The sequence below is a fragment of the Strix uralensis genome, chromosome 4, assembly GCF_047716275.1.
Source record: "Strix uralensis isolate ZFMK-TIS-50842 chromosome 4, bStrUra1, whole genome shotgun sequence".
In the NCBI taxonomy this organism is placed as follows: Eukaryota; Metazoa; Chordata; class Aves; order Strigiformes; family Strigidae; genus Strix; species Strix uralensis.
Window position 1 is genome coordinate 14301518 of NC_133975.1, and position 26350 is coordinate 14327867.

Sequence of the window (26350 nt, forward strand, 5' to 3'; positions counted from 1 at the left end):
TCTTCATGTATTTAAATACTTCTGAAAATCTTGACTGGTGTAGGATAGCAATGGGTTTATTGCACATTCAGTTGCAAGAGCTCATCTAAAACTATTGGTGGTTTTCATTATTTGTAGCTGTCAAGAAGACATTAAGGCAGCAAAGGACAACAACAAGCTTGCAGAACAAACTTAAATACTCAAGGGAGAAAGATGGACAGAAGGGCAACATGGAAGTCCTAGACCTCTTTTCACGTTACTATATGGCACACCAGTATGAGCTTTCATTTTGAAATAAGGACACATATTTGATTTTGATACTGGCATTCCTTCAAGTATGTGGTCAGATGGAGTTCAGTGAATACACTAAAAATCTGTGTAACTGCCTATGGCCTAGCAGATTTCATTGCACTAATAAAGAAGCAGACCAGGATTACAGTAGGGAGCAAGATTTCTTGGGTGAAACTGCAACTGCTTTAGACAATGCTGCAAGGTTGGAAAGAGTGTGACAACTACTGTAGGTAATGGAGACACACATACAATGACCTTCGCAATGAGAGGTAAACACCACAGTAGTGACTTCAGGTAGGAATATTTCCTGGATCTGTATCCAAACACCTCATTTGAAGTCTGCCCATCTGAAGGAACTTACTGTATAGTAGCCCCGTATGGGTCAAGTCTGATCAGCTGCAAAGACTGTTTTCATACCTGGCCAGCCCAGTTTACTTAGCTGCTCCACCACAAAACTAACAAGCTCATAACTACTGTATCTGTTTATTAGTAAGGCAAATAAAGCCAGCTATCCATTTATTCTCCAAATTCCTAATAAATGCAGTGGGTCAGATTCTGATTCTACTGTTAATCTATAAATTCCAAGTAATTCTTTAAGGATGTCCTGTAAAAAGAAAATAAAGACTTAACACAACATAAAGCACAGTGCTGATGCATTTATAAACATATTTTTCCCTCTTAAGACCATATCATTAAGAGATGTTAAGGGTTTTCAATTCCAGTTAAAGTCATTGGACACACAGAATCACGCTCAAATTTAAATTAGGATTTCTTAGTCAAAGTGGAATAAATATATTGAAAGAAAATGTCCTAATGCCCAAGGTAACAATTCTCCTTCATCATTAGATCTAGTGCTCTTGCTCCTGGCTCCCTGGCTGCATTAATATCACTTTTTTCTAACATGACTGCCAAAATGGTATTTTGAGAATTAGAACTCAAGTGCAGAGAGTTCACCCTCCTGTGAGTCTAATAAACTTCAATGGAAGTTGAGCTCTTTGCAAAAAGCTGAAAGAGACAAATGGAGTAAGCAGCCTACATCATTCCTGAGGCTGGATGAACAGACTCTGTACGCTTGCATCATTCTTTATGTTCAGATTGACTACATCTCTCTCAACTTTTATTTCTTTTTGTACTTTACCATTGCCTGCAAATCTTGAGATTCACTTAATAAGCTTTCTACTGCAATCATCTTCTCGGTCAGATCCATCCTTATCTTTGTTGCTTTGGCACTTGAGCATTTTGATTGGTCCAAAAAAGCCTGCTGGGCTTTGTCAGTCTGCTTCCAGAAAGCTTCCATCTGTGAAATACGAATCAAAAACAATCTATACTCCCTCATTAATCATCTAGTATTTCACTACAACAAGAGGCATACCAGTCTACTGAGATACAAGTCACTGAGACTACAGACAGCTTTCAGTATTAGTTACAGCGAACATTTCGCAAAGCTAAAGAGCCTATTTACTATATGATTATACACACGTTGGTGGCACATAACCAGTAGGTCAATCCTGACCTTTTTAAATGTAGTCATTCTGTATAACTCACGAAGAATTTGTTGTTAGTTCTCCACATATTGCATCTATAAAAGCCTATTATGTTGTTAGTATTAATGGGAAAACTAAAAAAGATAAACTGCAGACCTTTTTTCTGGGAAGTTTATTTAGCTGTAGGAGCAGGCATTTCAGGCAAACAAGATTTTTGCTAAAAAAGGAAAACTGAAAATTGTCACTGTTTTACACCATCAAAGCCTTTCATAGCCACATGCTACATAAGCACTTTATTAACTGCACTGGAATTAAGTACTTTATGCAGTATCTGCACAGTGTATGTGTCTATTCTGATGTATTATCATATGGGTAGTCTCTAGTTTTAGGCTCCAATCCCACAAACACCTATGACTGTGCACAATGGTAAATATTCTGTGGTCTTTAATGGGATTACTAGTACACATAAAGGTAAGAAAATGTATCCATCACCAAGATATGTATTAAATATCTGTGAGTTTTGAAAAAAACTGTGACCATGGCATCTGTGAGTATGGCAAAAAACCTCTTTATATTATTGAGGGAGGAGTGGATTAGCTCAAGGTCCTGATCTATATGAATCTGCATACAGGACAATCATTTTCAATATGGATGAAAAGCATCTGCTGGCATAAGAGTGACAGACCCACTGAAGGATCACTGCTGCTGGTGAATAAATGCCTCATGTTGTTCAGTGAGGCTGCCAGCAATTTTTTTATGTGACTAACTCTGAAGAACTCAATCAATTTTTCACAGAGCAAAGTTAAATTGCAAAAGAAACTTGACAGTTGTACCACCGTTAACAGGACTTCCACTATAAAGTGAAAAGCCCAGATACTCAAGAAAAAGCTGAGAAAATTCCCAGTGAAGTACTTAACCATCCGACATTAAAAAATGTTAACTCCTCTATGAAAAAGGCCCAAGGCTGAGATGATGGGCTGTTCAGTTCAGGGATGAAGCGCCACAGTCAATCAGTGCAGGCAGCTCACAGAGCCATCAGTCTGTCTAGTCAGTCTCCCATTTTTGTCAGCAGTGAATTTGCTCAAACCTCAAAAACAGGACTGAGAAGGAGAATATCTTCCAGATTACTCAATTTACTGAAAAATAATATTCAGAATATTCTTAACCACCAGTTTTCTAACCTGCAAGCTGTTTGGACACAGTGACACTACTGAAGAGACAAAAAAAAAAATCTTTACTTTGAGAATCAAATGCCTGCTATCAGATTATATTTTTACATCAAAAAACATGTAAATGTATTCTAATATGGAAAGTTGCTAAAGAAAAATGTTTTACTAAAGTAAATGTGCAAAGTGTACTAAAAGGTTGTACTGTAATTATTTTCTTAGTACTTATTCCAGCTGAAGAAGTTTTATAGACTTACTACTCTCTTACTCAGTTATGGAGGACTGAAGAAAACAAGGTGTTAGAATAAAATTCCTAAAAGTCAGGGTATACGTAGACTTGAAACAAATCTTACCATCTGACAAATAATAGACATTTCTCAGCTCTAAACCCAGTGTGATAAAACAGTGTTTGTATAAAAACCATATTGACTCCCAAAGGGAGTTGGAAATACTTTGCTGGAGCAATATAAAAATGTTTTCAGGACTCATACACATCTAAATTACTAACTGTGGACTAGTCAACACAACAGGTAAAAAAAACCCAAAACACTCCCCATCAAAAGAATAACATTAAAATAAAATTTTAGAAAAAATTAGAAAGTTACATTATCTATTACGTGCTCAGAATATTCCCTTTCTTTCCTTTCTAAGTCTTCTAGAGTCTGGTACTCTGAATTATGGGCTCCTGACATCTCAGTATTCTGGAGTCTAGAATCAAGTTGTTTCTGTAATTCTTCAAAATCCTGGGAAAAAAAGCAAGTGATTTTTTAAACAGAAAAACAGAAATAACTTCTACATTCAGGAGTGAATTTGTATGTCAGTTCTGGCTCATGGCTAAGGAAGCTGAACGAGAGTATTCACAAAGTTCTGTCTCTGGGTAATGCACCTTCTGCAGCAAGCAAAGAAAACTCAAGGTATATGGCAGCTCTGAACTACATTTAATACAACTACATATATTTCCACTAGTATGTGAGTACAATCAAGACTGTTGTCCATCTCCACTGAATTCAAGTTTTAGTAAACACTGCTCCATGAGCTTTCATACTAATAATCCTCTGAATCTATCCACAAATACTTTTATTTTAATGCACATGCCCCATCTTAAATGGCAGCTATGAGTGTACATGCTGTGTTTAAAAGCACAGGTAAGTATCCAGATATGATAATCAGGTAGTGTTTCCTGCAGCATGCTAGCACACACGGATGAACAGACCTGTAATGCACATAAGGGACAAATTACAGGATACATGATTACATGGGTTTTTAAAGTTTTTGAAATGAGGATGATTTTTTCTGAAAGCTAATGATACCAACAAATACCAGTCTTCTGCCATTACTTAGAAGGTTGGTACTGAAATGGATGATACTTCAGCTGCTGAAACATGCCTTACATAACAAGCATTTACTTTTAATACCAGCCAATCTTGGGTGTCAATGCATTAACTTGATACCCTTATGCCTTAAAGAAATGTAACCAGATTTTGACAAGCTTCACAAACAATTTCATCAAAATCCCATGAATTTTTCTTACAATGCAGAATTAAAAGAGGAAAATGCTGTCTGCAACAGATCATATAATCCTCTGTCTTGGCAATGCAGTAAATAGTTTCCAGTGCTAATGCTTTTGCTTATGACCAACATCTCTTTTCCATGGTATTCGTAACCAGCCTCATCCCTTATGTAATACTCCAACTGTAAAGCTGTCATGTTTCCAAGACCTTTCTCTCCATAATATAGCACACAGGAATCCCATATTGACACTTAAACAACTGGACTACTCCAGCAATCACTGCATCTAATAAACAAGATTTAGTCTTTGTCTTGCAGCAGCTCAGTTAAGTGCATGAAAATACCGATGCTGTCAAGCCTCACTGAGGGTTAGGCTATATTGGGAAATGTGCTTATCTATATTACCTCTGTGTTTATAATTTGAAGTCATTACCAGAATTCCATCAGAAATGGGGATTCACACATCAAATCTCACTTTTCATTCAGTAAAAACAATCAACTTTAATACTAAACCTGAGGATTTAAGGCAGAAGAGTGGTTTTAAGGCAAAATGCATTCTGATATAAATTATAAGGTACAACTACAGAGATTCCTGATATTAATTCACAGATTGTGAGACTGCACAAACAAATCTCAACAACTAGAGCTGATAAGCTGATAGACTGCCTAAATGTGAAATTCCATCCGTATGTAAGAAAAAAATAATCATTACTGTGAGAAAATTAAATATTGGACTAGGCTGCTCAGAGAAATGGTGGCATCTCCTTCAGTGCAAATATTGAAGACTGAGATTGGCAAGGCACTGGATAACCTTACTTAAGGCCCTGCTTCCTACAGAAAGTTGGACCAGATGACCTCCAGATGTGCCTCTCAGCCCAGACTCTTCTATAACTCTAGTCTGGAAAACGGAAAATAGAACCAGTAGCTCTTCTATTTCGTTTAGTTGTGTGAAGCTTTTTTTCCTTCTAATGATCTTAAAAATAGTACTGTGACTCTATCTGAAACGCATATTGACTGTCAACGTATGTCTTACACTTCAGAAGTGGCATATGGATTTTGATACAAGTATAAAGAAGCAAAAAGGACAATGAGGAAAGTAAGTATATTTTCCCTTGACGAAATCCCCTAGTTTCCTTCTGGTACTTCATTTCCTGCTATTTTATTATCAGAATTGATACATGGGACCAGACAAAGACCTGATAATTAGAAAATATTAAATCTGAGTGAATAAGGTTCACAATGTTTGCTTGAATGGATTCAACTACGAAATACTTTTATCCTTGAGCTACACACATCACTGTCCCGATCACCTCATACAATAACAAAGAGGAAATGCATACAAGGTAATAGAGAGAATCAATGAACAAGGTAGTTTCTTTGCATTTCTTCTGAAAAAATTACAAATGACATTACTGTTTAAAAGGACTAGGTGAGATAGCCCACTGTGGCAGCTTGCATCAACTGGTGGGATTCACTCTTTATTTCCTGTGGTCTTAAATATTAACCAGCACAAACACTTACATTTTCCTGAATTAAAAGGATCTTCTTGAACAAATCATCATTAATCTTCTTTTTATGATAAAAGTCTGTGAGGTATATTTTGAGAACCTGAATAAACATCTATTTAAAAGGAAGGAAACAAAACCGAGGGTAAGTGCCTGTTCAACATCGTAAGATCATCCTTGTGATAACTTTCGTTGATTTAAATCAACCAGTGAGACTACAGTGAATCATAAGCAAAATAACAGAAACATCATCAGCAACTCTGCAGTACTTCCATTGTGAAAAATTCTTTGGCTTTGGCTTCAGTAAGATACTGAAAGATGGTGCTACATTCTAACAAGAACAAGGACATAATCTCATATATCCTTGTAACCAGACTGACACATTTGAAACTGTCCTTTACCGGAGAAAATGCAGATCACTTAAAAATATAAAGCCTATTTTTCTAAAGTTTAATGAACCCCTTAACTGAATGATACTAACATATTCATTACTATGATTTCAACTGTAGCCAGCCAAATGAAGTATCAAACATTTTTATATACAACTCTAAAGTAACCATCTCAAGTTCTAGCTACTTTCTCTTACAAAAAATACACCTATATTCCAGTTGTGTGCTTTTTTTTTAAAATATATTTAATACTAGTGTCTTCAAAAAGATGTTTTTGAACACTGGGATAATTTTTGCTTAACCTCTTCCCCTCTAGCCTCAATTAGAGTGTCAGTGTAAAGACAATTCACTTCATTACTAACTGCTGCAGCATTTTCCAATGTGACAATAAAAATGTGAAAATTAACAGCCACCTGCTTGTTATTCATGTACTTGAAAACAGATGATGCAGAAGTTGGCCATTTTAAACATAAAAACATAAATAAAATTGTATTTACATATAAAAGCAGTTATCGAAGCCAACATTTCAGCTGAGCAAAATCTGGAAAATATGCTATAATTAGAGATCTCATTCCTCTGCTCCACACTGGGTGCCAAAAAGGACTGCCATAAAGCAGCCATGTTTTGGATCTCACTTCCCAACGTTTTGGATAGGAGTTTGGCATGTTCTGAACACACACCACCAAGATAACACATATTGTAAAAAGAAAAAAAAAGAATTCAAGAAAACACTGAAGGAAGAGGATATGTTTCCTTTTCCTAGACCTGATGTTAAGAACAAAAGACTTAAATCAGAGAAAGCAGAGTGGAAAAGGAAGAAACTATTTTCTAGACTGAAATTTTTTTCCCTTTTCTGCTGATAGCAAAAATATGAAGCTATTCAAAGCTTCAGCTAAAGGTCAAAGTCATCTGACTTTTGTGGTAATTTCTGGTGGGCCACAAAGTGTGTGAAATGCTCATTTTCTCAGTGTTTCTGTGATTACATCACCATGCTTCTACCTTACTTTCATTTACAAATTGATGATTAACTTTGAGATTAAGTTCAACCTTCCTTAGTCAAGCTAAACTTCCCTTTCTCATCTACTTAGATGGGAATAACCATTCAGAAAAGAAGCTGCTTTCCAGGTTCACTTTCATGCTTCCTCCTTTAGGTTGTGTAGAAATTTGTTCAGAAAATCCCACCCCTTGAAATATTCTCAGTGTATTGAAATAAATTATATCAGAAACGTCCAACATGTTTAAACAGAGGTTGGGAAAGAAGGGGAGGAGAAAGCTGCATACTTTATGTCCAGATTTATATTAACTAAGCTAAAACTCAGTAACGGTAATGATTCTGTACTTGATCATAACTAGCCACCACAAACTCCTAACTGACTATTCAGTGGCTTTAATTGTATACATCCATTTTTGGGGTTTTTTTGTTGTTGGGTTTTTTTTTCCTGTCAGCTCTGGATGCTGTGACTTGATGTAGGTAGCTATCTATGGTTTAAATGGGTACCTTAGTTCCTCTGTCCTACAGAATCATGATTATTGTACTTATCACAATGGTACTCATTCAGCTGAAGTGAATTTTCAATTTTATTCAAAAAGCTTGGAGTCCTTGAAGTAGCAATGCACAAGCATTGTCCTTAAGACAAACTCATCTACTAAATAATTTTTTCCATCTTTTTATGAACCTCAAGTGCTGTATGTTGTTCTCTGGAGTAGAGTTTAAAAAAAAATTTTTATATTATCCAGTCTGTCCCTCTGTATTTCACAGTCCAATATATTTCATTATATTATTTTATTCCTTTATGAAGTTCATATATATATGCAGAAAAAATAAAGACAATACTGTAGAAATGCAACTCTGCTACACTACTTCCCAGCTAGCCAGTTGTTTATGTTATTTCCTAAACTGATATGTAACTAAGATGTTCAAAACAAATAGCTATAAATGAGACATGAGTACCTACCACATGTTTTTCTTTTCTGAGTTCAGTATCAAGAAGCATGAGATCTTTTAATATAAGACTGCAAAGGCAGAGCTTAACATCAAAACTAAAACAAAGATTAAAAAAGTGTTAATATCAATCTAATGAAGGTTACACAAAAGGGTAACACCATGTAATAGTTTCATTTAACCAGTAAATTCTCCTGAAAGCACTGCCCCAAAATGGTAGTCGTCACTTTATTTCCACATTGTCTTCTTTTTCAGATAAAATACATAAGACTAAGCAAAACAAATTATTGCTGTTAACAAAGTTAGGGTTGCAGCTCCCTTTAGAAAAAGGCGAGTTAAATATAGGCATGAGTGGCTACAACAAAGGGAAAACAAGGCTTTAAATTAAACCAGCTATAATAAGAGTGGACATTTTGAAAATATTCTTCATCACTAGTACCTTCCCCAGTTCCCCAGTGACACAAATACGATTTTCCTTATTCTTGCTAATGAGAATACAGATACATATGTATTCATCTAGGGACACCTTGCCACGGTGCAGCTGAAAAAAAAATCAGAGCCGACAGTTCATTTCGATTAGCAGTACCTGCTCATCAGTGGCATGTCTGAGAAAGAAACTGTTTTCCCACAATAAGACTTGAGCAGTTCGCATTAAAACAGAGAGAACAGACCACTGCCACTTGCTGTTCGCAATGCACCTGTTGTGTGACTTGATGTTGCACAGTGCAGGGGACTCCAACCCCAGTTGAGCATAACACCACACGTGTGAACTGAGCGTAAGAGCCAAAACAAAGGGATCTCCATATTCAAACAGTGACATACCTTTTACAAGACAGCTTTTGCCAAAGTTCTGATTCCCACAATTTCATAAATATCAAACTTACCTTTAATATGTAACATGATGTATTATTTTAATCTCCACAACCGTTTTTTTAGGGTTATAAGCAGATAACCCTGTCTTGATGTGGTGAACGTATGCATTCAAGCCCAGCCTTTGGTTTACACCAGACCTTCAGTGATCATCCTGAAAACCGCTGGGCACACTAGGAAATGACCAAACACAAGGGCAGGTTTTCTTCTTACCTCTCACACATTAGCACTTCAGGGAAACTGGTCACCTTGAGGAAGGCTCGAGCCTGAAATCTGTCATCGCTTGTTGTGGAATGTATTGTTGTGGAGGAACTGCAGTCCTCCTTGTCTCCCTGGCTCAGGGATCCCAGGCTGCCTGACGTAGATGTCTCCATGACCTGATTAGGCAGAACTGCCTGCTTTGGATTCTCATGCAGAGATGGATTGGATGAGCCATCTGCCAAAGGCTACAGTCAAAGAACATTTACAAGGTCAAATAATACAACACAGTAAGGAGATAAACATCTCATCAATTTGCAGTGTTTACTTTCAAGTGAAAAATTAAATATACATGGCAAAAGTGTTTCCACATAAATTAAAAATCATCATACTGATAGGTTCCTGCACTGCCCAGAAAGCATTCTTCTGTTGTGGTTATCTGCTTGGTGCATGTTTTCTTATTGAGGGGCAGATCTTTCTGGGGTGTTTTCTTAAGGCTCCTTGGACAGTCTCAACCTCTCCTGACTACAGTGAAAACTGACTGGACACCATATAAAGCACTGCAGGTTTCAGAGGGAGCTGAAAGCAGCTGATGTCTTACAGAATAAGCCCTGAGACAATGGACTATAAACAAAGAAACATCCCTATTAAGCAGGTTGGAAGTAAGTTTTCTTCCATTACTTGACTCCGCAATGTACTTTGACATAGAATGACTGTCATTAATTTTTGCAAGTAGAATTTAAAACCTTACCCTAAATTTCTGATTGATGGGATAGATCACTTTTGCCTTTAATGCAAATGCTGTGACGTTACTGTTCAGAGGAGACTCACTTTCCTGTGTGGAAAAGAACAGAGAATCATTGGGAACAGCAGCAGAACTAACAGTTGTTCACTCTAAGAATCGCGTGCCCCTTCTGGTTCCCCTTCTGGTTACACAACTTAGAAATTCCTATTGATAACTATTTATTGACTGTTTCTGCTTTGGCACAAGAAGTCTTCTGTAAGACTCATTCAGAGTATGAAACCCAGAAAAGGGAACTCTGTCATTACCACAGCTCAAAAATACTTTTATTCCTGCAAGGGAAAATAGGCAATAGCTGGTATTCACAAGTATTCTCATTTCAGGTTTTTCCCTCCCTGTTAGCAGCAACTAAAGATTTCACATGAGAGACTGAAATTATCTTAATAATAGAAACTACTAAAGCATAAGCTCCACAGATATCATTATGCCTATAAATTCCATCTTTCAATTTAAATAAACAATAAACAACACTAGTTGTCATTTTTTCCAGGCAGAACTTTTATAATACAACCCTTACCTATAATCTAGAGAAAATATCAATGTTCTTCCAAAGAACTTTTTATAGATAATGCATTCTTTTCATACAATCTGCTATATCACGTAATCTGACTTTCTGTTCCTCCTCTTTCCTAGCCACTGCTTTAGGCACTGAAACAATGGGATAATCAGCTTTGTTTTGTGAGACTATGTATGGCTTAATAAAAGGTTGGCTATAAACAACAGATAGAATGTTTAAATCCAAGCTTTAGGAGAGTTCCTGTTCTAACTTTCTTGGTTTTGTCACATGAAATGGAAGAATCTGATTTGTCAAAACGCAATTTTCTTTATATAGATTTTTCTAGGAAATATCAAAGCATTAATAGAGTCTAAAAATAGAAATGGGAAGAGAAGGGCAAACTACGTCTTTCATTAGACTCTTTTATCATTGTACCTTTTCATCTCCATCTCATTTATTTCCAGAAGTAATTTTTGGATTTACTGATAAAGTTAAAAGCACAAGGTCAGGGTGTAAGACACTTGCTCATACCAAACAGTCCCACTGCTGCAATACATATCCAGGCACAGAAGCCGACAGAGCTATTGCTCTGCAATGGCTGGAGGCAGAGCAGCTGCAGTCTAAAGCCGTAAAGCCTTGTCACAGTGTGCTAGAACTAACACATTCTGGTTCTCAGCAGGCATGAGTAATACACAGTTATTATTAATACAGTAATTATGGTATTATTGTGATGTGGAAGGTCCCAGAATGAAAATACCTGTTTTCCTTAAGTGCTCTAACATAACTAAAAGCATTTTCCACCTATGCTTCTTCATGAACTGCCAATTTGATGCTAGTAACAGCAAAAGCCTCTGGGAATTGGAACAAATAAATAGAAAAAAAAATAATTTAGTAGTTAGACAAATAGGTGGGAGAAAGTCCCTTCAAATAACAAGGTTACTTCTTAATGTGTAATAAATGAGCTAACATGTTTGGGAAATGGATATAGTTGTGAATGATCACCCTTAAAACATGTGATCCCATTTCAAAAGGACTGGTACTATGCATAAAGTTATATCGTTGAATAAATTCTCCTACAGGATTTACACTCCAAAAGAGTATCTAATCCATCTCACTTGGTGTGCTGTACTTTAACTCAAGCAAAATAACCAACCATGATTCATCACCATTCTTGATCACAAAACTGAAATGAAGATTAATTACCTGCCAGGATTTAAATCAATGATAAAATGTTTACAATAATGTCTATCTTCTCTTTGTCTGGAAACCTGTCCTTGTTACAAGCTAAGCTCCAGACCGGCTGACTTTAACTGACACTTTCTGCATGTATTTAATTTATCTATAATAGACTGAATGAGTTAGCTGAACTGCACATTTTTTTTAAATGTGCGGTTTAAGTCACAACCTTTAGCTTCACCAAGAGTACTCAAATCAGCTTTGGGTGAAAGGCAGTGACCTAACTACTACACGGTAGAACTGGTTCTCAAGTTATTTTGAGATTATCACACCAAAAAAGTTATTTGAATTTTTGACTCAGGGTGGGTTAAACTTATAAGCTTATACCTTCTCCTACTTTTCTTTCCAAATTGTTTCTCTAATTGTCCTTGAATCCCAGCTCACCACAATGGTGTTTCAGTACTTGTGGTCATTTGAACTCTGCACTGTATCTTCAGCTGGTGCCTGATGGGAGAACTTCCTATGTGAGAAAGCCATTGAAGATGCTGCTGTTTGCAAACATACTCATTTTACTTCATTTATGATTTCTCCCTCTACTGAGTACAGGCTTTAGAAGTTGGAGCCTTTAAGGAGGCTTTAGAAAAAAAGTATTTGTTCCAGATTGAACCTGATGAGGGAACTTTGTTATTGTCGAAATTTCTCTAATAAATCTCCTTCTCCAGGAAATAATCCACTATCAACTATCAGCACTGACTTCAGTACTTAAGAACTTTTTCTTATGTCTACAGTGTTACCTTTTCCCAGCAGCCTTTTGAAATTAAGGACAATGTAGAGACAAAACCAAAGAAGCCCCTGTCCAAAAAGAACTCAGGATCTTGATTAAAATATCCCAAGAGAAATGGAATTCATACGGGGAATGAGTGCCTGAAATGGTTGCATTCATAAGCAGTCATCAACTCTCACTCTCCTTCTTACACTTTTTCTGAACACTTTTTAAGGGCTCAATTCCAAATCCAGGAAAATTAAGACAGTTTGGATCAGGTCCTGAATGTGCTCATTGCTACATGCAGCAAAATGGACATCCACCAAGAGCAGAGCTTTACCTCCAGCACCATTTCCTCTTTTGATGTGTAGGGTTCTGCTTTATTTTTCAGGATCGTGTGCTCTTTTTCATCAGAGTTGAAGCTTTCCAGAAGTCTCTGGGAATCATCCTTCTGAACTTCCGAGAGAAAACAGATAAAATATAACACTAAGATCACGCAGACTCACTGGAAACATCTTTGACAGCAGCCTGGATACATTCATGTTTCTGTCCTGAAAACTATTTCAGTATTAGTTGAAAATTCTGGAAAAATACAAGCTGAAAATTAATGAGAATTTTACCTATTTGAGAAGGAATAATTTAATGAACTTTATGAATTTGATTTATCAGTGCAGAAGTAGAATTTTAATCTGAAATATTGTTAGAGGGTGTAAACATGTCAAATCAATCCATCTGCTCTCAAAACGTCTTACTACTGACTATGGAGTCGAGCTCACGGTCTGAGTTCAAACTTCTCAATTAAAGCAAGTTAATTAAAATTGTCTATAATTGCCTGCAATGAATAGAACGCCAAGTATTTTTGTTCCCCAGCTATGAGAAAAGCTTCCTAAACGAAGTTTTATGTGTGGGAAAGTTTCTGTGAGGAAGAAATAACCATAAGAAAATGTTCACCATCTTCCTTCCCCAAAAGCAGCCCATATCATTGGCCTTTACTTCCCTAATACACATACAGAGCCCCTGGTATGGACACAGACTATGTGGGAACAAAACCTTCTCCTGTACACATCTTCCCTGTGTACTAGAGAGACCAAAAGATAATACTAATGCTGGTCAGTACATCCAAACACAGCATTGCAAGGAATTTTTTTAGCGAAGGAAAAGATGGCAGCCACCCTACCTTGACTACTTTTTAAATTATTTTTCAGGTTTTCAATCCACTGATGGCTTTTTGCTGTAGTCTAATGATATGGCTGCAGCCACTATGCATGTAACTGTCTTATGGAAAGATTCTCCTTGAATTATTTGGCCACTTGGTATATAGAGTAGTGCATTTTCTCAGAATATAGTGAACTGCTCAGCCTTTGAATACATTTCATTCCTTATGACTTGCCTCTATCACCTCTCTGGAATTTAAATGCTCAGTAATACAGATCATATTCTTGGGTTAGTCTCTAAGACATGGTGAATTGCAGATGCTAGTTCCTAAAAATCTACTTATGACAAAAGAACAGCTACAAGTTTCCCTCAGCAATCTTTTCACTTGTCCCAAACCAGAAGTTCACAAAATTTGAGTGATTGAGACTTGTGGAAGTAGCCACGTTGAGTTCACAACTGTACCTCACACTATAGCCACTCCAAAATGAGAATTTGCTTTTCTTGTTTTCTCCAATTGTTCGTATTCATCCAGTATTCCTTTTCACTCCTTTATATCTCCAACACTATCATTTTAAAAGCATTTGCATTTTTTCCAGGATTTGTTTTTCCTGATAACATTTCTAATCTCATTGTCTTCCTCTCCATTTATGTCCTTTGTTATTTTAGCAACTGAAGTGCTGTAGAGCTCCCATTTTAGAGCATTAAAAATTGAATGAAACTAAGTCTAACTGTAATTATTGCAACACTTCATCAGGCTAATCTACCAGAATACCATAATGAGACAAGCTCCAACCCAAAGGGCCACAAGAGTCTCCAGGCAACGCTTTACTCTAACAGGAGAATATTATTGATAGAAATGTATTATGACACACCACATGGTCTGAAGTTATCATGGTAAAGGTTTCTTCTTATAACTATCCCAGTGCGTCCTATGCACGGACCATCAAACCAATAAGGCACTTAACTGCATACATTTAAGTTCCACAGATTCAGGCTGAGATCTGTAGAATAGCGATTAATTGGGGCCGAGTGACAAATGCTAGTGGCTTATTGTGGTGTTTCGGACTCCAGGTACTTGCCCTGCTCCTGTTGCAAGGATAACTCAGCTGCTTGGGAAGGAATATGGCATACTCAGGTAAACTATCCCTGCTTTTATTTTGGATACAGAAGGCTGTAATACGTGCAGTTCAGTACCTGCCACACACACAACAGGCTTGCTCCATAGCATCGGTGAGGCAGACAGTACAAAGAAGGAACAGGCACAGACAGCCTATGGTAGCCCTGTTTGATTTGGGAAATCAGACCCATAAGACACAATCTGCCCACCCTGCAATGTGCTCTGTATGCACCAGCAAGCAGTTTATTTTTCTTTCAAAATAAACACCACTTTTACCGCAGCAGCATTGATTTTAATGGCATTTAAGCACCTAAATGCATCTGAAGATCTGGGCCAGAGAGAACTGACAGCTTCTATTCCCTATTGACATAAATGACATAAAGGATAAAATTGTACATGGCTATATTTGAGTTGGTAGTGGCAGTACAATAAAGATACCACCTATTAATGCAGGGAAAATGGGAATTGAATCAAAGAGGCTTGCACTTGCACAGGATGCATTGATCCAGCATTTGAAGTGCCTCCATTACTAGGCTAAAGCATGGCTTCAAACAGAGTTTCAATCCTCCTACATAAAAGCAGTGGGGAGCAAGAGGATTTTTCTCTTATGTCATGTTTAATGACGATCAACACTAGCAGATACGCACACGCAGCAGAGCTGTTATAGCTGAAAAAAAGTGTGGTTAGAAACCAAGCGAAACCAGACCCCCCACTGCAGGTTAGCGGAATGCTCTGCAGGGTTCCAGATTTCCCAGCTAGGCCAGCGTCAACCATTGCTACATCCAGTCAATCCAGCATGATTTGGGACTAAACACGATGGGAGAAAGAAGTGCAAGTCGATAACAATTCTCAGAAAATACGTCTGCCTGGTAGCAGTTCTGTGGGTATGTGCTACCTCTGCAATCCTCAAGTGCAAACCAACACTTTATGTAATAAAGAGATACAAACCATCCACCACAGCCCTTAAAACAGCAAGACAGGTACGTTATTAACAAAATCACATGCTTTAGAAAACCCTGTTAGTTTCGCATCGAAGAAACTTTAAGATGTGTTCTGTCTCCTTTATTTCTCGGGTATGTATGTATGTGTGTACCCTCAGTGCAGTTATTGCTGTGGGTTAGTACTAATACTCTGCTTGTGCTGTCTGTAAAATGAACTTTGGAAAAGTTCGCAAAATGCTTTGGAAACTGGATTGTTCTTACTGGTTTAGGATGGAAACTAAGTGTTTATTTTCAATTATCTCACAAAGTTTCTGCAAGCCAGGTAAACCCTCCATTATCCCCTAAAAAGCAATACAGTCTTGTCCAAGAAGTGATGGCTGGGAGAGGCAACTAGTGGGTCACCTATGTTAAAAATACAGGGCAGCAGGGCAATATTTAGAACACATAAATACCTAGACCGGCCTCTTTTTTGAGTCAGCCTGTTTGTTTCAGTGAATTTTTAAACGAAGCAAGCAGTAAAATCCTTCCCAACAGAGGTGTGTCAAGAGCTACGGGGCTCCCCACCAACCACCGAGCTCACCCCCCCCCCCCCCCCCCCCGCCTCCCCGCGGTCACAGCTGCTGCGTTCGCCGCTCGCCCCGCGGCCCGCCCGGACCCCGGGCCCCCGGCCCAGCGTAGGCAGCGCCGGCCGCCCCGCGCCGCGGGCAGGGCAGGGCCGAGCCGAGCCGGCGCCGCCGCCCCTCACAAACCGGCCCCGACTCCTCCAAGCTGCTCAGCCCGAGGCAGGCCCGAGCCTCCCCGCGGCGGAAGGCAGCGGGGAAGGCCGGCGGCCAGCCCCCCGCCCGCCGGCCCCGCGTACCTCTCTCCGCCGGCGCGGCCCGAGCGCGCAGCGGCAGAGCAGGGCGGCGGCGGCGGCGCCCAGCAGCAGCCCCAGCAGGACGGCGGGGGCCAGCAGAGCGGGCAGCGCCTGCAGCGAGCGAGCCCAGAACTGCAGACCCACCGCCCGCAGGCAGCCCCCGGCCGCCGCCATCGGGCGCGGCCCGGCCCGCAGAGAGGAGCGGGAAGGGGAGGGGAGGGCCCGCTGCCCGGGGCCCCTCCGCCGCCCGCGCCCCGCCCGCGCCGCGGTGGGAGGAGACCGATGGCGGATGGATGCGGCGGCGGCTGAGGCCCGGTCTGGCTGCGCGGCAGCGCCTGGAAAGTCTCCGCGGAGCCCTGCGCGCCCGCGGAGGGCCCGCCCGTCACCATGCGGCGGCTGCTGGCCGGCCTGCTGCTGGCGCTGCTCCCGGCGCTGCTCCCCGGCGGGTCCTCCGCGCCCGTCCCGCCCCTCGGAGCGGCCGCCCGGCGCGCCCGGGCCGGGGGCCGCCCCCCGCCGAGCCCCGCGGAGGTGGCCGGGGCGCCGGGCCCGCCCCGGGAGCCCTGCGGTCGGACGGCGGCTGCGGTAAGGCGGCGGGCCCACCGGGCGCTGCGCGGGTGGCGGATCCGTGGGCCCGGGGCGGCCGATGGCGGCCGAAGGAGAAGGCCGCGGCCGAGGGCGCGGCGAGCCCCCCGCGGCGGGGTTTGCTGGAGGAGCGGCGGCCCAGCGGAGCAGCGGCCGCTTCCCAGGCACTTGGTCTGGGGGCAGCGGCCTGAAAACGGCCGAGGGCCGGCGTGGTCGGGCCACCGCAGCGTGCCCCGTGCCGGCAGAGGCTGCGCCTGGGCATTTGGTGCGTTTTTATCCGGTCACAGCACCCTTGCCCGCTGGAGTCAGCCCGCTCTTGGGAATGCCACTAGCGGTTTAGGATACAGCTTTTATGTTTCATTCTTTATCTATCAAGCTCTCTCAAAATGTGCCAACGTAGTTTTCTTTTGCCCATGTGGAGAACACCTGAGACTGGGGTAGGGGATGGAGCGAGTTATGAGCAATTAGTTTGTGGTGTGAGTACAAGAAGACTAATCAGTAGGAAATAGTATTGCAGGAAAATTAAAAAAAAAAAAAAAAAACAAAAAACAAAACAACCAACACCCTGCCTTATTCTTCCACCAGAAAAATAAATTAATGTAAAACTTGGGAAAATGTCTGCTGGCAATATTACTGCATTAAATTAATTACTTTTGAAGCATGATGGGAGTGCTGGCCCATAGAATTGGCACTATTTGCCCCTGCAGAGCCCCTTGTGATGCCCGCTGGTATTATGGAAACACTCTGCAGCAGAGTGGAAGAATTGTGCTGAATATCCAGACTGTATTTTCCAGTGCAGACTCTTGAGAACTGAATGTCAGATAAGGCAGAAGAAAAAACAAGGGGTGCTATAATGTCATTTTTAGTTGACGCACATGGACATACGAGCACTGTAGATTTTTGTGCATGAGCTGTTGTAAAACCACAGATGAATAAAATGCCTGGAGTCTGTGGAAATCAGGAGCCATTTGTACACTGATTTCTTAGGAATAAAGCTTGTTGGCTAGCAAGCCACATTTTCTGCGTGCCTTTCTGCACGCTTAGACCACTGTCTACTCTTGTTACAGGCTCATTTACAAAGGAACTGTTGACATTTAACATTCACATTCATATATATGCTGATATAATGCATAAGGGTAATATTTGGGATTTATATTTATAAGCAAGATTTATTTCAACATTTAACAGACCATCGTATCGGTGTTTTGTATTTTCATCAGTGTTTTACACTGCTGTCATTACATCCGTTTAGTGTACTGGTACACAGTTCCTTAATGCAGATAGAGCTCTAAACTGCTCTAGAAATATCTGGCAAAGGTTAATTCCCTTTTAACATGAGATTTCTACTGCTGCATATCCATATGGAAATGCATACATATATGTATATCTCTCTGTCCACCAGACAATTTTTTGTTTAAGTTTGCCACTGGAGTTTCCTGGGTTTTCTGTGTTCTTGAGATGCTTGGCTACTCAAAATTCAGGGTCATATAGATTGTTTAACCACTGAGAAGAAATTAATAACGGCGTTAGAGTTTTGGCATAACTCAGTTTTTGTTCAAGGATTCTGGAGTGCAGGGAGAGCTGTACAAGGTATTTGCAGATAACCTCTAGCAAAGAGCTGGGGGCCTGGGGCCTCCCAGAGCTGCATCCCGGGGCTTCTCAGAGTGTGCTGCATGTTCCCGCGCTTGTGTTCGTTTCTCTGTCCTTTCTTTCTCTTCCACAAGAGCTGCCTCCAATCCCATATGTACTTGTTTTCCAGAGCAGTCACCACTTAAAACCCAGGACTCCTGATGCATCCACATTTGTGATACGTCTTGCATTTGCTGTTGTTTTGAGGGAAAGTGCCCTATCTGAAGAGCACACAAGGTTAACTAAAGTTACAGCTCTAGCAATAATCAAACTGATGGCTTCCCTGAGCAGGCAAAGAAGAAAATTGCTCCTAACTTGCTGTACTGCAACAGTGTTATTGACATAAGTCAGTATTTAAGGTTACTCACATTCAATGCTTGAGAACAGACCGAAACAGCAAGTGTGGGTCACATCACTCATGTTAATCAGCCAGCATTCTGTATTATCTTCTGCAAGGAAGCATTTTTATTAAATGAAATGACTACTACATCTAGATCAAAACTCTGGGCATTAACAATCCTAAAAGACACTTTTACTGACATTTTAGAGCTGTGATTTCTGTAGCAGTCTCTGTGGTCTAGGCACAGGCGGGATGCTGTCACAGATTGCCTTGTGAGCTGCAGTTTTTAGCCTGTGGTCCCTTTGAAAGGCTCCATGTAATGCTCCAAAGGAAAAATGAATGTAATATCACTAGTCTTGAGCACCCAATATGGACACATTCCTGTCGACTTCTAGTGATTGGATTTTCCTGTGTCCTCATCTGCCTTTGAAAATGGCAAAGAAAGATTATAAGAACAAACTAATAGCAAACCCTCCTGCTCCACTATTGTGCAGAGGCTCAGCCTGATAATATGAAGTGTAAGTACAGTTTGAGCCCCAAGCGACCATAACCATACTGGGAGACAGCAGAGCCTCATACTGTTTAGCAAGTTGTGGGAGACCTCTAGAGCCGTGTTGTGTATCTTCTGGTAATTAATTTTTGGAAAGTCAAGGGTTTGTGGGACAGGGTTCTGTCTAATTGTGAAGCATAAATTCAGCATAAGAGTTCAATATTAGATATTTATGAAAATAGTTCTTTTTTATAATTGCCCTCTTCTGTGTTAACTCTAGGTTATTAAAGATAATCTGTGGCTTGAAAAAGAGGTGGGATGTCTGGGAATGACAGGTATGTAACTGTTTTCTCTCTCTTTTCAGTGCTGTAGGGGCTGGAACTGGGCCCTGGTGGCCCACTGTCATCAGTGGGACTCTTGGTGCTGGGCCACAGGGGAGTGTTTGCTCAGAAGTTAGGAATGAGGGTGCTCTAGGCTCCCTAAACAGCTCATCTAGAATGGAGCCCCTGTGAGAAGATACCAGTTCGTACCCTGATCTGAATCATTTTCAGGAGGAGCCTTTTTTCCTCATTAAACATGACATAGGGGAGCACCCTCTGATGCTCAGCATTCCCAGTGTTGTAAAAAACCTGTATTACTTCAAGCTGATCAAGACCTTGTTCCTTTTCAGAAGCTAATTTAACCTCTCTGCATTTACTGACACTGTTGCAATACCTACTCCTGAAGCTATTTTCAAAAACCTCTGCAGTTACAGTAGCTAATATACTTTGTCCTGGGCCAAGAAAGACTCCTAGACATAGAGGGTCTGGAAGTGTTGCTGGGATGCTAATACTGTTTACAGTAGGTATAAAGTATACTTGTCACTAGTCTCATACACCGAGCATTTCCAGTGATAGTTGCCTAATCTGATTGAAATAGGGTACACCAATATTTAGAGAAGTCTCTTACAGCTTGGAGGAGCTGCATCTGAAGGCTGACTGTCAAAGACTCTTTGTGTACATTTGAACAAATCACTTAGTTTCTCTGAGTCTCTGGTCTTTATTTTCTTTATATGTTTATAATAAATAGTGTGCTACCTCACCCAAGCGTAGTGGAGATGAAAGGTAACCTGAAAGATTACGACATCCTCTTACAGCGCATTAACAGGAGCAATGCAATGTCTGAAATAGACCCCCCCCGTGGCTGCTGTTCCCCAAGAGATGATTTCATGACATGCATTTGCCAAGAAATTACACACTCTGAAGAAGTCATCTAGTGAGATGCCTCTAATTTCTTTGTCCCATGCCATGCCTAATCCACAAATTAATTTATTAATTTAAATATGAAAGCAAATAATTCAGATTTGCTGAGCTTCCTTATTTTGTTCCTATATTTATTCAGTGTCATCCTTGCTGCTCACATCATGCTTTCTGATGGGTTTCAAATTATTAATGTGCAGTCCACTGAGAGAGGAAATGCATGCAGTTTTGTAGTTCAGAAGAACCTTCTGACACTAAAGCAAAATGGGCAATTGGAGTGTTTTGACATGCAGTGTCTTTTTATTAGTGGTTGAAAATAGTGTGGCCAGCAGGACTAGGGAAGTGATGGTATGTTTGAACTTGACACTGGTGAGACCACACCTTGAATACTGTGTTCAGTTTTGGGCCCATCACTACAAAAGAGACATTGAGGTGCTGGAGCATGTCCAAAGAAGAGCAGTGAACCTGGTGAATAGGCTAGAGAACAAGTCTTACGAGGAGTGGCTGAGGGAACTGGGGTTGTTTAGCCTGGAGAAAAGAAGGCTCAGGGGAGGCTTTATTGCTCTCTACAGCTACCTGAAAGGAGGCAAGTGTCAGTCTCTTTTCCCAAGGAACAAGTGATAGGACAAGAGGAAATGGCCTCAAGCTGTGCCAGGGGAGGTTTAAAATAGATATTAGGGAAAATTTCTTCACCGAAAGGGTTATCAAGCACTGGAACAGGCTGCCCAGGGAAGTGGTTGAATCACCATCCCTGGAGGTACTTAAAAGACGTATAGATGCGGCACTTAGGGACGTGGTTTAGTGGACTTGGAAGTGTTAGGTTTATGGTTGGACTTGATCTTAAGGGTCTTTTCCCACCTAGATGATTCTATGTAACTGCTGTTTTGTTAGTAGGTAAATACGTGTGTTAAATGAGGGGCTGCTGCAAGCACTGAATTGTATGCTTGATTTTATAACTAAGAATTGTTCCGTTCTAATAAGCATGAATTTTTAACATATTTGAAGCTAAGTTTTTAGTGGTTTGCTTAATCAGGGTACTAGACTCTTATTTCTTACTGAAGGAAGTTCTCAAGGAAAGCAGCGAGATCAGAACTTCTGCATAAAACCTTTGTCATTGAAAATGGCAGCGTGCTGAAGTAAAACGGTTTGTGGCAGCACACTGATCTCAGGGCTTCTGTTGTAAGCTTTTTCGAGTTGTTTCTGGATAAGATGAGAAAAAACAATCCCAGAATAGCCTTGTGATTGGGAAACACAATGGATTTTTGAGAGTTATGTTCAAGTCTGCTCTGACTTACTCAAAACAGGCCAGGAAAGTAGATTCATTTTGTCTTGTTGATGCCCATAGTTTCTTTGACTTTGTAACAAGAAAAGCTAATGGCAACATTCAAAACTGAAATACAGTAAATTACTACCTTTGCTGTTCATTGTTGTGTGTAATTGAAAGGACTTCAAATTGGATCTTGTATCCTGGCTGGTTTTCAGGACAGGGAATAATTCAGAACAACAGCAAAAAAAATATAGTAAGCAACTATATTTAACTCTTTTCTTCCCCACTGAAATAAAGCACGATTATTCAGAGGTTTTCTGATAAATTCTGGGGTAAAGCAAATCAGACTGCAGATATGAGACTTGAAATATGCAGCCCTTGAGAGCTAAAAATCAGAATGACTGTCTTAGTTGAATTGCTTTTTTTCCTCTCAGTGTCAGGTAATTTTAAATTCTGAACTTGACATTTCACAAACTTGTCAGAATCTTCACTTCCCTACTATAATTTGGCAGGTTAGGCTGTGTTGTAAAGGTACAGGCGCCTTAAGGACATAGTGGAGTCTTTGCTGCAAACCTATTGTAAGACTATTTTAATTTTGTATCATCCTATTTAATTGCCCTGGGCAAGAATAACCTTCACCTTAACTTCTATCAAGAACAAGGCACTATAGTGTTACACCTACCCTTCTAATGGTGGTCCATCTGTGCCACTACCATGTTCAGGACTCAGTCCATTTAGTCCAGTGGTAAAGGCTCATGCTTTAGCACTGGAGGACCCTGTTGTTACACAAAACTAGTTTCTTAGCAAAGGACAGTATGCTGACCTCAAAGATAGGACAGTTTCTTTTCTTAGATACCCATCCTTCCACCCCCCACCGGTATGAGCACAGACCCACTGTTGCCACAGTCTCGACATGGTAGGTGCATTTTGTGCCAGGTTGGATCCTCTCTCCATTTGCACACCCTGAGCAGCAAGCGAATGGAGAGAGAGCTGGGAGTGGGGAGCTCTCCTTCTTAAGTGTATTGCGTGTGTCTTGAGTGTGGCTGCTGGAGGTCCAAAAGAGCAAAAGATCACCACCCAAGCAGTAGTGCACAAAGCTGAGGAGTGGCAAATGACTGCCTGGGGAGAACAGCAAAGAAAATTAAACAGCATTAAATAGCAGAGACTGTTCTGATCAACTGTGCATTTGTCATTTCATCTTGTTGTGGCACTGCACATGTGTGGGACTGAGTGAATGCTATAGTAACATGAATGGTAAAATGTTACACCAGTCTTCCAGCTGTTTCAGCTATATTGATATTTATTTTCACATTTTTGTTTTGTAATTCATACAAAGTAGACCTAGCAACACTGGTAATTAGCTAGGAATATGCAGTTTAAGATAGGGTTCTGGCATATCTGTTTATATTAGGTTTATGGAGGATTAAATCACAGGAAAACATTTTAGTAATGTTCTAATTAAAAATGAGATAAAATATTTAACACTTTGATAATAAATTGTAAAAATGTGGAATATTTAATTAAGGAAAACTAAACAAAATTTCATCTTAAAGATGGTGATCTTGTCTCACATCTCAAAGTGAAATTACTGCCTTTCTTTGATGAACTGTTTCACTTGGCATTTTTGGAGATGTTTGCAGGAAAGCCCCAGATTAAGCCTCAAGCTCTACTGGTTTGCTCGCTGGGAAATGTTTTGGCCTGAGGGGCTGTACTCTGGGGGTGCCTGGTGGCAGCCTGGCAAGCCCAGCAGAGAGGGGATTGTTTGGGCTGTGTGTAAACCTGAAAATGTTCCCCTGCTTTGCAAAGTTTCCCTTTCAAAAAGGAGTGGGAATAGTTTCCATTTAGAAACTAGTGGAAGTGGAGACTCTGCAGCTCTTATAATGGCTCTTCTGAAAACAGCCAGAAAAATGGCAGAGATTGAAGCTGTAAGAAGAAAATAGAGTGGAAGGAACGCAGAGACCGGAGTGTTACTGTCAGAATTGGGATGGACCTCTGAAGGGGCACTGATAACGGTGCACTCGCACTTCTGAGCAACAGAAGGAAATCCAAAAGAAAGCTCAATGCTTGTTAGTGAAAGGCCTCAGAAGTCAAGTATTAGTATTTTCCAACCGCAGATGAATCTGTTAAAACAATTTCAGAACAGAATCTAGAATAGACGTGAAAACCACAGAATGTGTTGTGCCCGTACCATCCTTTCTCAGATAGTCAGTGTCCAGCTTTTCAAGCAGTCATTAGCCATCTACAATCCAGCTAGGACCTTCTCTGGAAAGAGACAGCAGGAGAATTGATAAATACAATTATGTTGTCTTGATGTTAAGATTATGCAGCAAGTTATGTGGCAAAGAGTTGTGTTCTTGCAGGTCAACTGCATTGAGCTGTATAATGTTCTAGTGACAAATATATGTGCATCAGGAAAAAGTTATTTGACTGACAGTCAATACTACAAAAAATAATGGGATAGAAAAGTGCTGCTTTACTGGCAAGGGAAACCAGGGTATTATAAAACAGCCTATATTGTTAAAAATTAATGGGAAGGATGAGAAAAAATATGGAGGAAGGCAGTGACATGTGTTGGTGTATGGACATGTATCACACTGATTGAATCTATTTAGAGCAAAACTTTCCACTGAGTGCTGGGAAGATACAAGTGAATTTGCAGAAATATACTTGTAATCATCATCAGTGTTGAGGCTGCTTAACATAATGTCAAGAACCTGCAAAATCCCCAACCTCCAATTACTGGTGATGGAGCAGCCAAATAACATGCTTGGAGACTGCTGCTGGGAACTGGGCACATTATCTTCAGGATTGTAAGTGATAACAAAGCACAACTTGAAAATAGACTCATCTGTGTAATTAGTAATCCGGAGTTTTATTCAGAGTCAAAGAACATGATCAGTTAATTAAATTGGTTACTGTGAACTTGATACTCTCCAGAGGGGAGTATCAGGATTTGCTGTCACATGAAAAGTGCAGTTGGATGTGCTGATGGAGATGTCATGCTGCATAGGGCACAAGAACAAAAGATGTTTTATGAAGCAATTACCCCCTTCTTGTTGACTGACCTCCCTCATCCAAAATTCAGAAGGAAATGATCTGCTAAATAAGAAGCACTTTCAAGGCAGTAGTTGTTCAACTCAGCCCACACATTTTGCCGTTTTGACTTCTGACTCTTACGAAGCCCTACAAAGAAGCTCCATGTCTTCAATCAGTGTTTCTGTTTACTGTAAAGGAAAGTGCACCTCCTGCAGTCTAGCAAGAAAAGAAAAAGGAGAATTGGTGCTCTACCTCCATAGGAGTGGGATGGCAATTGCATTAATATGTGAGAAACATAACAAATATAAAATGAATCTTTTTCAGTGTTTGGATATATCTATACCAGACTGCAAAGAGGCTTGATTCAGTTGTCAGAACATAGGTTTAGAGCCATTGGAGGTGGGATATAGTATGATACTTGGATCTGCTGGGGAGTGCAATGGCCAGGTGGGCTCAGAGTGGTAACTAGTAGGTCTGTACTGCAACTTACAATTCAGCACCGGTGTCATCCTGAGTGATTTGGGCTGTTGCTTAGTCTTGAAACAGAAGTATGCCATGCATGACTGCACTGAAAAAATTCCAACACCAGAGATAAGCGGACATTTGGTATTGTAATTATACATATTACTGTTCTCACCAAGTTTACCTTGTTATTTTTACAGTCCCTAAATTAGTCTAAGTCTGTTGCATTGTTTAACAGTGGTTTAAGTATTTAAGTAAAACTTAAGAGAAGTGAATTAAAACTGATTGTAAAATATAAACAACTAGCTTTTCCTGGCCCATATATCCACAGTTTTGTCCAATATAAACCAGTATAAAAAAAGCATGCTATTCTGGCTTGGGAAGACAGTGAAGCTCCCCAAGGTGCACTTGCCTGTCTGGGTTCTGTAAGCAACAGGACTGCATCCCACTCATTGTTAACAGAAATCTTTTCAGTGATTCCTGTGCATCAATGCTTCAAGGCCCTTTATAGGCCTTTCTTTTACAGGCCCAATTCTGAATGCTCTGTGCGTGTCTTTTTTATTTACAGCTAACAGTATTTCTCTATATTCTTCCAACAAAGCAGTGTCTTTTCAAAAAAATGCTCCTCTCGTATTAATGAGATTTTAGTATCTTCAGCTTTTCATAT

General features: G+C 40.3%; 2 protein-coding genes across 6 annotated transcripts in view; one reads left to right on the plus strand and one right to left on the minus strand.

Moving 5' to 3' along the window:
- The window catches only part of EVC (EvC ciliary complex subunit 1), a 60615-nt gene extending 43733 nt beyond the window's left edge, over positions 1–16882 (minus strand). For both annotated transcript variants that reach the window (XM_074865749.1, XM_074865748.1), the window contains exons 1-8: positions 16643–16882; positions 12911–13021; positions 10085–10168; positions 9349–9581; positions 8279–8363; positions 5951–6049; positions 3526–3663; positions 1409–1567 (exon numbers count right to left, since the gene is read on the minus strand). In XM_074865749.1, coding sequence (XP_074721850.1) covers positions 1409–1567; positions 3526–3663; positions 5951–6049; positions 8279–8363; positions 9349–9581; positions 10085–10168; positions 12911–13021; positions 16643–16813 — 1080 coding nt within the window. In that variant the 5' untranslated portion in view covers positions 16814–16882. The remainder of the gene's footprint in view (positions 1–1408; positions 1568–3525; positions 3664–5950; positions 6050–8278; positions 8364–9348; positions 9582–10084; positions 10169–12910; positions 13022–16642) is intronic.
- A 586-nt stretch (positions 16883–17468) lies between these two features.
- The window catches only part of EVC2 (EvC ciliary complex subunit 2), a 76884-nt gene continuing 68002 nt past the window's right edge, over positions 17469–26350 (plus strand). For 3 of the 4 annotated variants that reach the window (XR_012628633.1, XM_074865752.1, XM_074865751.1), the window contains exon 1: positions 19471–20015. Coding sequence is in view for 3 of the 4 variants with exons in the window: in XM_074865752.1 (XP_074721853.1) it covers positions 20009–20015 (7 nt within the window). In the remaining variant the exon portion in view is untranslated. Of the gene's footprint in view, positions 17487–19470; positions 20016–26350 lie in introns of those variants that run through there. The other variant, XM_074865750.1, reaches the window with a different exon arrangement.